The sequence below is a fragment of the Dipodomys merriami genome, unplaced genomic scaffold (genome assembly GCF_024711535.1).
Source record: "Dipodomys merriami isolate MVZ:Mamm:240054 unplaced genomic scaffold, mDipMer1.0.p SCAF_17, whole genome shotgun sequence".
NCBI lineage: Eukaryota > Metazoa > Chordata > Mammalia > Rodentia > Heteromyidae > Dipodomys > Dipodomys merriami.
Genome location: NW_027203048.1, coordinates 22,795,268 through 22,811,062, shown reverse-complemented (window position 1 = coordinate 22,811,062; position 15,795 = coordinate 22,795,268). Strand labels below are relative to the sequence as shown.

Sequence of the window (15,795 nt, the reverse complement as noted above, 5' to 3'; positions counted from 1 at the left end):
CAGCACCTTCTTTCTATACATGTGCACTTAGATTGCAAAGAGAATGAGTTTAATTACAGCTTTTAAATTATGCATTAAAATTTTATTTTATAAAAGGATGTAGAGAGGGGGTACAACAGGTACATAAATCAAGTAAAGAGTACATTTCTTGTTGGACAATGTCACCACTTCCCTTGTTCTCTCCCAGTTTATCCCTCCTGTCCCTATCCACAAGTTGTAGAGTTCATTTTCAACAGTGTTCAGTACCACTGAAACTATGTATTTGAAACATGTTCCCCTTAAATTGTTATTATAAAGGTGAAATACAAGGGGTTCCAGTTACATAAGTATGTAAGTCAGGCTAAGAGTACATTTCTTGTGGGACAAAGTCAAGCCTCTGAAACTATGTATTTAAAAAAAAAAAAAGGCTGGGTGCTGGTGGGTCACTCGGGAGGCTGAGATCTGAAGATCACAATTCCCAGCCAGCCAGGGCTGGAAGTCCTGGAGAAGTTTAACTCCAGTTAACCACCAAACAGCTCCAAGTGGAGGTGCGGCAGCCTTGACCAAAAAAGCTCAAGGTCCTGAGTTCAAGTCCCAGGGGGACTTAGGGTTCCTGGTTCATAAAGCGAGGCGCCGTGTAAGACTTCGTGTCAGGCCTGCGTGTTCCACCACGCCCGACCACGAATCACATCACACTGAGCCGTCGAGGGCGCACCGCCCGGGGCGAAGGCCCCCCAGCGTCGCCGCAGGCCCGTGTGTCTGAGCCCGGACTCGTCCAATCCGCGAGCGCGGCGGGAACTCGTGGTTCTCGAAACGGCGGGACGTCAGAGGCAACTTGCGCACGCTCCTCCCACACTCCGCGAGGCTCACGGTCGGCTCCTCGCGACGGCCCACCGCGTGCGCTCCGGTTGGCCCCCCGCGAGCCTCTGCGCTGGCCGGGGCGGAGTCGACCTTTGAGACTCTACCAAGTGACGAGCGCGGTGGGGGGAGTTCAGCATGCCCAACAGGCTCAGGGAGGGATTTCAGTCGGGAAAACAAACCTCCTTCGATACCAAACAGACCTCTCGGTGGATCCACTAAGTGGTAGGATCCCTGGGACCTCAGGAAAGGCGTTTCCTTCTCGTTTGCAATCTAAACTAAGCCTGTTTCCTCCCCCCGGCGCCGCGCACGCTCAGACTTTGGTCTCTCCCGCGCCGGGCGACCCCGCTGTCACGTGCTCCTCCTGTCCTCCTGGCGGAACGTGCGTTCACCGTGGGGAAAGCCGTGCCATGGCCGCGCTGTTGAGACCTGCCGGCCGCCTCCTGGGCGCCGGAGCCACGCCGCGCCTCCCGCTCTCGCTGCGTCTCCTCGCGAGCGGTCTGTGCCGGCCCTTGGCCGCTCCCTGTCCGCCGGCCGTTCGCGCCTGGCCGGTTGCGGGGTGAGTAACCAGAACCTTCCCTTCCACCGGGCAGCGGCCGGCGTGATCGGCGTGGGACCGGGTAGCGGAATCCGGGGGCCCTCGCCGCCCGGGGACCCGGTGTCCCGGGGCTTGGGGTGGTCCTCTCCGCCGGGGAGGGGGCGGTGGTGCGGAGGACGGGCTCGCGCGCCTCGCGAAGGTCATGGCCTAGGGCACGGCAGGCTGCCGGCTTCAATGCCTGCCCTCCCGCCGTTCGGGAAAGGCCCGGGGGGCGTGGATGGGGGGCCTGCTACGAGGGCAGGTGGAAGCCCACCCCGGCTTGGGGGCTGCCCCTCGTGGGGTCACTCGGGGGGTCCCCTGTAACCGTCTGCTGTTTGCGCTTTCGCCTGAGTTGAATGGAACTTCACAACCGTATTGCCTTAGGTGCCCCGGTGGGCTGGGAATTTGTCACCGTGGGATCTGATTGGTTGCAGAAACAAGTGGGCACATTCACGCGAGGCACTCTGTTTGGTTGTGGGGTGTAAAGGTTAAATTCCCAGTGGGTGTCAAGCGTATGAGTAACGCCCGCCATTGATTGAGGTTACTGGGATGTCTGATGTTTTGGAGGCAGAGGGTGAGGATGTGAGGGTGTTACTTTGCATAGTATTCTAACCACCAGAAAAGAGGAGATAGGTGCTTAGGTTCTGCAGTAAAGAGAAACTGTTATTGACAGGCTTGCAGACAAATGACACATTGGACTTAACATGCAGAAATAATAACTAATAATACAGAATAGGGGGAACTGGGTTAGGCTCCTCAGTTTTTGTTTTGCCATTGGACAAATCACTGAACCCCTTTGGGCCTCAGTGTCCATAGTTACAAGATTGGAGCAATAATAGTGTTGTTAGGAGTATTGCCTGAGTTTTCTATACAAGCATTTGATACAGGGCATGATATATAAATGCTTTATTATTATTGTTATTACTGTGATTATGTGGACTCTCCATGGACTAGCCTAGAAACATAATCTCTGCATAAAATTATATGTGTAGAAGATATAGGATTTCTTAACATTTTAGTTATATTTTTGGAATATAGCCTACTTGTAAATTGAAGCTTGCAGGCTTCTTGTTTGTTTTTAGTGGGGCCTGAAAGTTGATCTTCAGGCAGAAATCATGCCTCTGTTATCATAGAACTACAAATCTGGATTTTCAGTGTCTTTTGAGAAAGTTGTGCTGATGACTGTTTTTTTCTCTAGTCCTTACCATCTGGGGGTGGTAAGTTAGTGAAGGGTCAACATTATCTTTGATCTTCACTGTTCCATTTGAGGAAAATTGAATAGAGTGAACACAATTTAGTAGAAAGTCTGTTGATCTGAGTTCAGTTTCATCACTGCATAATCTTACCTTTGACCTAAGTTGTCTGAACCTCAGTTTCATTATCTGTTAGGCAGAGGTAGCAAGCCTTTCTAAAGCTGGTTTCTTGTCATTAGGGACCTAAATGTCTCTTCAGAAAAGCTTTACCTCAGCAAACAATTTAAAAATGATCTTATTAGTTTTGTCCACATTTCAGTTATTATTTGTTGTTTTTTTAGTAGAAAGTAAGCTACTTGAGGGTAAGACTTTGTCTTGCTGAACACTGTGTGCCCAGATCAATAAAGGAATATATATTTTCTTTCTCCTGAATTCTGAACACTTTTTTTTGGTCGATTGTGGGGCTTGAACTCTGGGTTTGGGCGCTGTCCCTGCACTCTTCAGCTCAAGGTGAGCTTTACTGCTTGAGCCACAGCGCCACTTCCGGTTTTCTGGTGGTTTATTGGAGATGAGTTTCACTGACTTTTCTGATTGGGCTGGCTTTGAACCATGATCCTCAGATCTCTGCCTCCTGAGTAGCTAGATTACAGGTGTGAGCCACCAGTGTCCGTCTCTGAACACTTTTTATAGCCTTCAATTTCATAGCTTGTAAGTATACCTAAATCTTTCCTACTTGAAGAACAAAACAGTCTCTTCCCTGTCTGATCTTCCTTGTCTCCTTTGTCTTTTCACTTTTCATTCACTCTATATACTGCAGCCATACCCATGACAGAAGTTCTACTATTATCTTTTTTTTTTTGTACTTAAAAAATATATAAAGCTTAGGTTCCTTGAGGAACAATTGGAAAATGCTGAAAAAATTAACTAAAATTCACCTTTCATTACTCAGGAAGAGCCATAGATATACTGTGTATCCTTTTAGTCATTTATTGGTGAAATCTATGTTTATTTAATTTTGCAAAGCATATCTTAATGATCAAATCTGCATTGTAGGCCTTAACATTTACTCTGTCTTCTACTTTTTCCTTCTTGAAACCTTTCCCAGTATTGAAGATGCCCCTTTTGAATATCTTTTCCTTACTCTTTTTGTTGCTTCTTTTATCCTAGGTAAATGTATCAAATGTTCGTGTCCTTAGGGGTATTAGTCATTTTATGTTTCTTACTTTTTTTCCATCCTTGGAGTAACCTTTTTTTTGCTTTCAAGGTTTTAGCCTGTCTCCCTTTATGAGGACAGCATTGTTTCTCCTCCTAGATATAGACTGTCTACTAGACACATGATTGAATTACAAATACTTAAAGTGCATCTCAAATTGGACTCAGCTTTTCTCCCAAATCTATGCTTGTATTGCTTGTTTTTGTGAAGGATGGTGTTTTGGTTTCCTGAAAAAATCTGGACATCTTTATACTTGAGATTTCATTCCTGTTTCATTCTCACTACCCTCCTACATGTATTGATGGCACAGATGATTCAATCCTGTGAGACCTGCTTCATTTGGAATGGATCCCCTTCGTCCAGCCTCAATACAGTCTTCTTTTTTACTGTGTCCTGGTAACTGGATGTTGTTTTCTTACTTAGTTAAGCACTGATGGCTTCCTTTGGCTCTAAGTTAAGGTCCTGATACTAGCATAGAAGGTTTGGAAGCTGAAATGCCTCTGGAGCCTCACATCTTAAGTGGGTCCCTTTCCTCTCTTCTCCCCTCCTGCTCATGCCATTGTGTTCTATATTGTAGTGAAACTAGACTACTGTGAGGACTTCTATAGCAGGGCTTCTCAAACTGTGGTGGGCGTGATTCTCTGTGAATCTTGATAAAATGTGCATGTTGTAGGTCTAGTCAAGGAACTGAGGTTCTGCATGTCTAACAAGCTCCCTAGGAAACAGAAGTACTGCTGGCCTTGTGAATCAGAAAGGCTCTAATGTGCTAGGATATATATCTTTTTGCTTTGGGGTGTATTGTTTACTCCTCTTCTCCCATTAGATGTCCCCTTTCTTTGTCAAGATTTTCTAGACTGCTCCTTTCTCATTTCTCCTCTTAGATCCTGTATTATTAAAAATTCTGATTAAGCCGACCATCCAGTGGCTCATGCCTAGCTACTAAGGAAGCTGAGATATGAGAATCAAAATTTGAAGGCAGCCTGAACAAATCCTCTAGACTCTTCATCTACATTTAACCACCAGAAAGCTGAAATTGGAGATGTAGCTCAAGAGGTAGAGCTAGTGAGAGCTCACAAATAACCCAGCAAAATACCCCAAACCATTAGCCCTATTATACATGTAACTGTCCCCACTCCAGACCTGGCTGTCAGTTCCTTGAAGGCAGGGACTTTGCTTTACTCTTTTGATATCCAGCTATACCATGTAGTCTGTATCAAATGTTCGTTGAAAAGCCAGTGGACATCTTAGACATTGAAAAAGGAGTATTGTGAGATACGAAGATTGATCCATCCGTGTACTATGGCATGATTGTACAAATTCACCATGATCTTTCTCTCTTACTTTTTACATTTATTTCTCTTTTTAAACAAATACCTTCCTCTAGCTCTTACTCTTCATGAGGAGGGACAGGGTACCTTTCACACATTTTTTTTTATTCTCACTCTTCTGGATCAGAAGCTGTTTATGTATTTCTTGTGAGAGATTTTAGAATAATATATGCTTCAGAGGAAAGATAAGGAAAGATAAATCTGTTTGGAAGTAGTTTCCTATCCGAAGGTACAAATCACATATCTATAATAAAATGTTGTTACAACTACTAAGACTTAAGAAAAGAAACTTCCCTTATTGCCTCTCATTTAAAAAAAAAAATCTCAACAGATATTAAGAGTCTGTGAGTCTTTTGGACTTGTGAAGACTATAAGATTCAGCCTCTGTTTCTTTGTGTTTAAGTTTTATAAAAGACAATGTTAGGCACCTTTATACCTATTATGTCCTGTCTGTAAGGGAAGAATATATGTAATCCTGTGGTATTTCAGAGAGAGGAGTGGTCAGATATATTTTGTCGTAAAGGACCACTTGAGTTTTAGAGGACAGATGGCAATGGATATTTAGTGTGTTCTAAAGGTAGAGAAGCCCTTGGAAAGATTTTTTTTTTTTTTGTTGGGTCCGGTCATGGGGCCTGAACTCTGGGCCTGGGCGCTGTCCCTCAGCTCTTCAGCTCAAGGCTAGCGCTCTACCACTTGAGCCATAGTGCCACTTACGGCTGTTTTCTTTTTGCTTATGTGGTGCTGAGGAATCGAACCGAGGGCCTGGAGCATGCAAGGCAAGCGCTCTACCACTGAGCCACCTTCCCAGCCTGCCCTTGGAAAGATTTGGAGGCTGCACTTTTATCAAACTGTGTAGCATGGAAGAAGTGATTCTGCAACGTCTTATTCCTTGGAGCTACCAAGGTTACGTAGAAGGATAGTTGTAGGTAGAAATGAAATAATAACTTAAAAATGGCCAGGCACCGGTGGCTCACGCCTGTAATCCTAGCTACTCAGGAGGCTGAGATCTGAGGATCATGGATCAAAGCAGACTGGGCAGGAAAGTCCATGAGACACTTATCTCCAATAAACCACCAGAAAACCAGAAGTGGTACTGCAGCTCAAGTGGCAGAGCGCTTGCCTTGAGCTGAAGAGCTGAGGGACAGCGCCCAAGACCAGAGTTCAAGCCCCATGACTGACAAAAAAACAAAAAAACCAAAACCCTTAAAAATGAAAATAAAAAAATAAAGAGATGATTGGTGGGTGGCTGGAACCCATTGGAAGATTTGGAGAAGTTCAGGTCTTGACAGTTTATATAGAGTTAAAGAGACTAGCTGCATATTAAGGAATCATAGGTAGTGGTATAATACAGAAAAGACCCTTTCATCTTGAAAGAACAGGAAATTTAGGAAGGGTGGGTTTGGAGATTAGGGTAAACAATGGTAGTGCAGATCTTTATTGAAAATAATCCAAATGTGCTCTGAATATTCATTACCATCTTTCCTCTTAAACATCAAGTTGTAGCTGGGTGCCAGTGGCTCCCACCTGTAATCCTAGTTACTCAGGAGGCTGAGATCTGAGGATTGAGGTTTGAAGCCATCTGGGGCAGAAAAGTCCCCATGAGACTCTTATTGAAATTAATCACTCAAAAACCAGAAGAGGAGCTGTGGCTCAAAGTGATAGGGTGTTTACCTTGAGCACAAAGAGGCTCAGGAACAGCACCCAGGCCTTGGGTTCAACCCCATGACTGACCAACAAAAAAAAAAGCAAAAAACACAAAAAAAACTTTCCACAAAATAAATGTGACTGCTCCTCCGTAAAATACCACAGGATTACATTCCTCTCTTACAGACAGGACAGCACTTTCATAATAGGTGTAAATGTAATCAGTATATATATTTTAAATGTATTCATCATACACATATTTCATCCTCTGTAGGCTGATAGTACAGATTAGGAAATTTAATCTTAGAAAAAGTAAAGTAATTTTTAGCCAGGTCTCAAGTTGTGATTCTGTGATTCTAAGATACTGTGATTCTAAGTGTATTTATTTATTTATTTTTTTTGTTGGTCGTGGGGCCTGAACTCTGGGCCTGGGCTCTGTCTCTGAGCTCCTCAGCTCAAGGCTACACTCTACCACGTGAGCCACAGTGCCACTTCTGGCTTTTTCTGCTTATGTGATGCTGAGGCCCCTCTAAGTGTTTTTAAATATGTTGTGTTTTTGATGTTAAGGAATTATCTATGGATATAGCAATGCTTTTTTTTTTTTAAGTCAATACCTAAACTGTTTAGGAATTAAGATTTTTACCAGGTAACACATGATGAGATACCAGAATATTAAATCTGAACAAGAGCTTTATTTAGAATCCAGTCCATCTCATGCTTGTTTTATAGGTTCTGGAAAATTCTTGTTTCGTATTACATCATAAGTCCTAACCAAAGTCCATCATAGGACTCTTAAGTACTTCATAGTAAAGGAAACATCCTAATAGGGAGGGGGGATATATAGACAGAATGGAATAGTCTGTTGTATGTCAACCAGCTGCTAGTGGCTTTCTAGTCTGAAATTCTGTGACTACCATAAAGTATAAAACTGTAGAGAGTTTTTGGTGAGACTTTTTGGAGAATCAAAGGCTTATATATTAGATAGAAAGTTCATTGCTAGCTCTCAAGTTTTAAAAACAGCCAACAAATGTATTTACCTATATTTTGAGCAGTTATTTACTGAGCACTGCTTTGTTGGTAGTCTTATATTTGTTGATTTCCCATTACCTTCATAAGGTAGTGTTTGTTTGTTTTTTATTGTAGAGGTGATGATGTATGGAGGGGTTATAGTTGTATAAGTAAGGAAGTGAGTACAATTATTGTCGAACAGTTCTCCCTCATTTTCTCCCATTGTTTCTCCTCCCCCTCCCTCACCCCCAGTTGTAAAGTTAATTTCTAACATAGTGGCTTGTGAGTATCACTGTTACATTGGTTCACCCTTTGTTTTTTGTCTCACCATTTCTGTTATTTTTCCCCAAATCAGATAAGCTTATATACAATACAGTGACAATGGGTAAGCCAAAGGAAAAATAAAAAGTGAAAGAAAAAAAAAAGAAATAATTGCATACAGTACACTTAGGGGGGAAAAACCCTCTTGTTTTCATATCTTGTAGTTCATTTTGATTAGCATCATTTTATATGTACATAGATATTGAGCTATTGTGATCTTCTGCTAGAACCATCTTGGACATATACTAATTATTATAAATGAGGGAAACCAATAAGAATGGCCAATAGAACTTGAAGAAATATTTAACAACTCTGGCCTAAAAGAAATGCAAATTAAAACAACATTGAGATTCCGTCTCACCTCAAATAGAATGGCCATTATCAAGAAAACTAATAACAGATGCTGCTGGTGATGTGGCCAAAAGGGAATGCTACTACACTGTTGGTGGGAATGTAAAATTGTTGAACCACTCTGGAGTAGTATGGAGGTTCCTCAAAAGGCTAAACATAGAGCTCCCCTGTGACCTAGCATTTCCGCTCCTGGGCGTTTACCCAAATGACCACAAACAAGGCCACACTAAAGCTACTAGCACAACTATGTTCATTACAGTATTGTTTACCATAGTCAAGACATAGAATCAACTCAGATGCCCCTCACTGGATTAATGAACCAAGAAAATGTGTGTGTGTGTGTGTATATATATATATATATATATATATATATATATATATATATACACACACACACAATGGAATTCTTTGCTTCTTTCAAAAAGAATGGTATCACCCCATTCATAAGGAAATGGAAAGACTTGGAAAAAATCATATTAAGTGAAGTAAGCTAGACACAAGGTAGATTTTTTTTTAGATGGAAATCAAACCTGGGAACTCATACATACTAGGCAGAGACTAACAGTGAGCTATATCACCAGACCTGTGATAGCTATTTTCATTCAAGTGAAGAATCTAAATGTTTAGAAAGAGCTAATATCTTTTCGAGAATCACATAGCTGTTAATAGCACAGCATAGATTTGAACACTCCTTTTAAAATACACGTCTTGTAATTTCTAATTTATTTTAAAAAGAAGAAAATGCTTTGTAAATACTTGGTTAGTATTTGTTATATTACCTTGTCAGGTTCTTTATACTTCTTCAGTTTACCCAACCTTTGGGTATTTGTGTATTGCCTTCAGATTTTTTTTCCCCTAATTTTGAGTACTTCCTGAGCTATTTATATTGTAATGTTTTTTGTTATGTTGGTTTTAGGTTTAAACTGACTTTTTCCCTAGTTTAATTTTGTCTTGAGCACAAATTATTAGTAAAATAAAGAGCTTGGTGTGATAGGGTTTTTTGTTTATATACTTGGGTTTGAACTCAGGGCCTTATACTTGAGCCACATCCCCAAGTCCCTCCCTCCTTTAAAAATAAACATTGAGGGGCTGGGAAGGTGGCTCAGTGGTAGAGCACTTGCCTTGAATGCCTGAGGCCCTGGGTTCGATTCCTCAGCACCACATAAGCAAAAAGAAAAAAGCCAGAAGTGGCACTGTGGCTCAAGTGGTAGAGCGCTAGCCTTGAGCTGAAGAGCTGAGGGACAGCGCCCAGGCCCAGAGTTCAGGCCCCACGACTGGACCCCCCTCCCCCCCCCAAAAATAAACATTGAAATGAAAAATCATTGTCTACTATCTAAAATCATTTTGCAGCCTGGCACCAGTTGCTTAAGCCTATAATCTAGATCTGAGGATCATGGTTCAAAACTAACATGAGCAGGAAAGTTCATGAGAATCTTCTAAGTTAACTTCACAAAAAGCTGGAAGTGGAACTGTGGCTCAAGTGGTACAGTGCTAACCTTGAGCATAAAAAGCTCACAGGCAGTGCTCAGGCCCTGAGTTCAAGCCCCAGAAATGGTACCACAATAAATAAAACAATCTTGCCATGAAGAACTACAGTAGCCCCAGGAATGGCACCTAAATAAGTAAATAAATAAATCTGTATCATGTTAGTTAATGATCACAAGAAATATCCCTGTGAAACAAATCCTGTTATCCCCTGAATTTTAGGCCTAGGGAATATTTTGTGAGAATGTAAGAAAATCTGAGAATTGGTAATTTGTCATGAACAGAAGTTATTTCTCACAATTTTCGAAGTCCAAGATGGATGGGCTAGCCTTTGACAAGAGCCTTCTTTGTGCATCATGGACGGCAGAAGAGCAAGACACCCTATTCTTGAAAGCCATTTTGAAAAGGCATTAAACACAAAAGACCTCCTAAGTCTCCTATATCTACATACAGTTAGGATGGTAAATTCCAACATCAGTTTTAGAGGGAACAAATATTAATCCAAATCATTGTGGAGAAAGTTGCATAGTGAAGAAAGTGTAGCTAAAGTTACACATCTTTTAAATAACAGTACCTGGGCTGGGAATGTGGCTTAGTGGTAGAGTGCTTGCCTAGCATGCATGAAGTCCTGGGTTCGATTCCTCAGTACCACATAAACAGAAAAAGCTGAAATGGCACTGTAGCACAAGGGGTAGAGTGCTAGACTTAAGCAAAAGAAGCTCAGGGACAGTGCCCAAGGTCTTGAGTTCAAGCCCCAGGACTGGCAGAAGAAGAAAAAAATAGCAGAACGTGGACTTAGTGCAATGGTGGGACATGAACTAACCTGTGCTTTTGCATATCAGGGCCTTTCTACCAGCCTCCTTTTTAAAAACAATTTTTTTGTTGCTGGTGGTGGGGCTTGAGCTCTGGGCCTGGTTGCTGTCCCTCAGCTCTTCAGCTCAAGGCAAGTACTCTACCATCTGAGCCACTGTGCCACTTCCAGTTTTCTGGTGGTTAATTGAAGATAAGAGTCTTCTGGGCTTTTTTTTCCTGGGCTAGCTTTGAACCCTGATTCTCAGATCTCAGCCTCTTGAGTAGCTAGGATTATAGGCATGAGCCACTGATGCCAGGCCCCAGCTTCCTTTTTGTATAAGATCTGTTTTTGTTTTTTTTTTTTGTTGTTGGTTGTGGGGCTTGAACGCTGGGCTAGGACACTGTCCCTCAGCTCTTCAACCCAAGGCTAGCGCTCTACCTCTTGAGCTACATGCAGCCTCTTGAGCAGCTAGGATTATAGACGTGAGCCACCAGCGCCAAGCTTTTGTGTAAGATCTTGTTACAAGTGTTTGTGAAAACAATGCATGGTAGGACATATACAGAGAGTTAAGCATACCTCTTGGGTATGCTTTTGTATAATTCTCACTGTATGAGGTTGAGTATTAGCAAATTGTACAGTTGAGGCTGGTTGCCTGGATTTTATTAAATCAGATAGTGCCCTTATTTCTTTTCCTTTTCCATTTCCCACTCTGGTCTAATCTCTTACATGGATTATTGCAACATTTAACCTAACCCCTTTTTATTTTAGTGGCTTCTTCCAGTAGCTAGCTTTCTTTTTTTCAAAGTAATAAGATTATGCCACAATTCACTTACACTTTCACAGAATCAGATATAATAATGTACTTGAATAAAATCTGTATCTCAAATAAAATCTCAGCTGCTTACCTTCAAAATCCATGAAGTAATCCTGTCTTTTCTTTCCAGCCTTATCTTTGATGTTATTTGATGCTCACTTACTTGACTCTTTTGCCCTGCCTGGAGTACTCAGCCTCGCTATTTAAATATCTGTTTCCTCTCATCCTTAGTCCAGTCATTTAAAATGCCTTCCTTAAACTTTTGTCTGAAGTAGAGCCTTGCTGTAATTTGTTGTTGGTCGTGGGGCTTGAACTCTGGGTCTAGGCGCTGTCCCTGAACTCCTCAGCTCAAGGTGTGTGCTCTGACACTAGAGCCACAGCACTATTTCCAGTTTTCTGGTGGTTAATTGGAGATAAGAGTCTTACAGACTTTTCTGCCTGGCTGGCTTTGAACCGCTATCCTCAGATCTCAGCTTCCTGAGTAGCTAGGATTATAGGCGTGAGCTATCTATACCCAACACCCTGTCCTGTGACACCCTGTCTTGTGGTTATTCTTTATCATAATTCCTAGTTAATTTTGTCCATCATCCCACTACATTTGGTATTTTTTTTAAAAAAGGTTTATCAGTTTACTCACTAGTTAACTAAACAGTGCCTTGTACTTAGAAATATGCTCTAGTTTTTTATTTGGTAAATAAAAGAACTTGTATATGTTGTGATGAAGGTAAGAAACAAGGATAGGATCTTAATGAGGGAGTAACAAGAAGAAAGATGGGTTTGGGGATGATTGATCTGACAGCTGAAGTCTGAGAAAATGAACTTGGAAGAATACATGTGTTCTGGTTTTAACAAGGGCCTTAGAAAAAGACACTTAAGGACTCAACAAATGGGATGCAAACAGTGATAAAAAGTGAGCAGTGAAGCCGGGCGCTGGTGGCTCACGCCTGTAAATCCTAGCTACTCAGGAGGCTGAGATCTGAGGATCGCGGTTCAAAGCCAGCCCGGGCAGGAGAGACCGTGAGACTCCTATCTCCAATAAACCACCAGAAAACCGGAAGTGGCGCTGTAGCTCAAGTGGTAGAGTGCTCGCCTTGAGCTGAAGAGCTGAGGGACAGCGCCCAGGCCCAGAGTTCAAGCCCCACAACCGACAAAAAAAAAAAAAAAAGTGAGCAGTGAATAATTACTAGTATAGTAAATGGTATAAAAATGTACTGTAAATAGTAGTATAAAAAAGCTATCATACCATGAAAAGACATGGCAAAACATGGAATTTAAGTTACTTCATGAAAGAAGCCAATCTGAAAGGCTACATATTTTATGATGCAACTATGTAGTATTCTGAAAAAAGCAAAACTGTAGAGACATTTAAAAAGACCAGTGTCGGGGCTGGGAAGGTGGCTCAGTGGTAGAGCGCTTGCCTTGCATGCCTGAGGCCCTGGGTTCGATTCCTCAGCACCACATAAGCAAAACGAAAAAAGCCGGAAGTGGCACTGTGGCTCAAGTGGTAGAGTGCTAGCCTTGAGCTGAAGAGCTGAGGGACAGCGCCCAGGCCCAGAGTTCAGGCCCCATGACTGGACCCCCCCCCCCCCCCCCAAAAAAAAAAAGACCAGTGTTTGCCAAGGCTTCAGAAGAAAAGATAAAGGGATGACTAGGCCATTTTTAGGACAGCAACATTATTTTGTATGATACTGGGATGGTGAAAACATACCACATATTTGTCACTCTAGTTATATACACACAGGGTGAATCCTAATGCAAAGAGTGAGTCTTAATAAGGTACCATTCAGCTTTTGTAGCAAATGTAGGACAAAAGGCAAGGATGTTAATAGGGGAAGCTAGAGAGTAAAGTATGTATGTGGGAGCTGTACTTAATGTACCATTTTTCTGTAAGCCTGAAAATGCTCTAATAAGCTAAATACATATTATAATATAAAAAATAGTTTGGGTTTAAAATTCTAAGTGTATTTATAGTAATCTGATCCTTGCACCTTTGGGTTTTTTTGAGGTATGGACACCTTACCACCACCACCATAATTTGTATAAAAAAACCAAAAAGGCACTCTTTAACATGTCAGATATTATGAGAGGAAGTTAATGGCTAACCTGTTTTTAGTGTTGAATGCCAGAGTCTCAGGAGGTAACCTGAGGCCTTTAACTCAAAATCATGAAGGAACCATTACTAATGGTAGTTGAATGATAGGATAAAGTCATTTTCCCTTAGTAATTGCATCAAATTTGGTCATTAGAATTTGGAGGCAGTGGGCTGGGAAGGTGGCTCAGTGGTAGAGCGCGCTTGCCTTGCATGCATGAGGCCCTGGGTTCGATTCCTCAGCACCACATAAGCAAGAAGAAAAAAGCCGGAAGTGGCTCTGTGGCTCAAGTGGTATAGCGAGCGCTAGCCTTGAGCTGAAGAGCTGAGGGACAGTGCCCAGGCCCAGAGTTCAGGCCCCACGACCTGACCCAAAAAAAAAAAAAAAAAAAGAATTTGGAGGCAGTCTGGTAGGTAGGCTCCTACTTTGTGTAGACTCATCTTAATTTGCCTTGTCCCTTTTCTTTTGGTCACAAAACATCCATTGCTTGGAGGTTGTGGAGTCCATGTTTCCCTCCAATGTATTAGAGAGGATTTATAACAAAAATCCAGCTGGGGATAGGAGGCAGGGCTGATGGGTAGTTTTCTCACCATGGTTGTGATCCCCAGCCCTAAAACCAAGTTCTGGACTGTATAACATGGGAGAATCCTTTAGTTAAATATGTGTCCTTCCCTAACCCATTCATTTTATGGCAGATTCATGATTTCTACTTAACTAAAGCCAAACGTGTTTGATGTGGAGCCTTGGCTGCATTAACAACTAATTTGTAAGAAAAATTAGTTTGAGAAGATTCATGCTCATTTATACACAACTGGCACGAATAATTGACTACTACTCTGAATTTTATTTATTAGTTTTCTTTGTTACTAGCTTACATTAGTTATACCACAGGAGCAAATTTCAACGCTAGTCAGTTTTTGTTAAGTAGTATTATACACTCAACTAAACTTTGAACTCTTTAGTGGTGATTTAAAATAACATTATTAGGGCATAGTTTAGTGACAGCTGATATAGAAACATATATATATATATATATATAAATCTTTGGAAAGTAAGGGATAAATATCTTCTCTAGTTCCTAATAAACTTTAATCAGTTTGTTACCTGCATTTGCTAATCATTAGGTTTATAATGATAAGACATTGTAGGCTGGAGTCATAATTGGTACAGTGCCCTAATATTGTGCTTAAAAAAAAGATAGTAGTCTTATTTACTTTAATGTCTGCATTTTCCCTATTATTTTTCAATGTATGTAAGTGAGATCATTGGCGGTCCAATGGTTGTGGGGTTGTTTTTTTTTTAATGTATGTTGGTGTCAGGGGTTGAACTTGGCACCTCACAAAAAATCAGCTTCACTGCTTCATTGCTTATGACTGGTTGTCTGCCAGGGCTGACATTGAACCATGTTCCTCTGGATCCATCCACCATTTGTGCTTTGTGATAGATTATTAGTCTAGCATCAATTATAGACTATAATGACCTTACAATTAAAAAAAAATCTCTAGCTTTTTTTTACTACACATATGATCATTCAGTTTCTAACTGCTTTTCAAAACAATAGTTTTTTGTTTGTTTTGTATTTATATGGGGGATCAGACCCATGACCTTTGTGCAGATTATAGATACACTTAACACCTCCAGCTCCTGCAGTTGTACCTTTTTTTTGGGTCCTGTCGCGGGGCCTGAACTCTGGGCCTGGGCGCTGTCCCTCAGCTCTTCAGCTCAAGGCTAGTGCTCTACTTCCGGCTTTTTTTTTCTGCTTATGTGGTGCTGAGGAATCGAACCCAGGGCCTCATGCATGCAAGGCAAGCGCTGTACCACTGAGCCACCTTCCCAGCCCATGCAGTTGTACTTTTAAACTCACCACTGGCTATGGTAAAAATAGTATATACATGCCAAAAAAATGCCTCAATAATTTCTGAATTAATGACTATTTTTACATTTTACTTAGTTATTTTATGCTTATTACATAATATTTAGTTACATGTAGTGGCTGCTATAATTAAGATATTTGGAATAAATGTGTATATCTCTAAGAATTATAAGTGTTGTCTTTTTTTTTTTTTGTCGGTCATGGGGCTTGAATTCTGGGCTTGAGTGCTATCGCTCAGCTCTTCAGCTCAAGGCGAGCACTCTGCCAC

General features: G+C 41.6%; 1 protein-coding gene across 1 annotated transcript in view; it reads left to right on the top strand.

The window, feature by feature from the left end:
• The first annotated feature begins 1,217 nt into the window (after positions 1–1,217).
• The window catches only part of Lrpprc (leucine rich pentatricopeptide repeat containing), a 95,850-nt gene continuing 81,272 nt past the window's right edge, over positions 1,218–15,795 (top strand). The window contains exon 1 of the mRNA XM_070025496.1: positions 1,218–1,396. Within this exon, the coding sequence (XP_069881597.1) occupies positions 1,248–1,396 (149 nt within the window). The 5' untranslated portion in view covers positions 1,218–1,247. The remainder of the gene's footprint in view (positions 1,397–15,795) is intronic.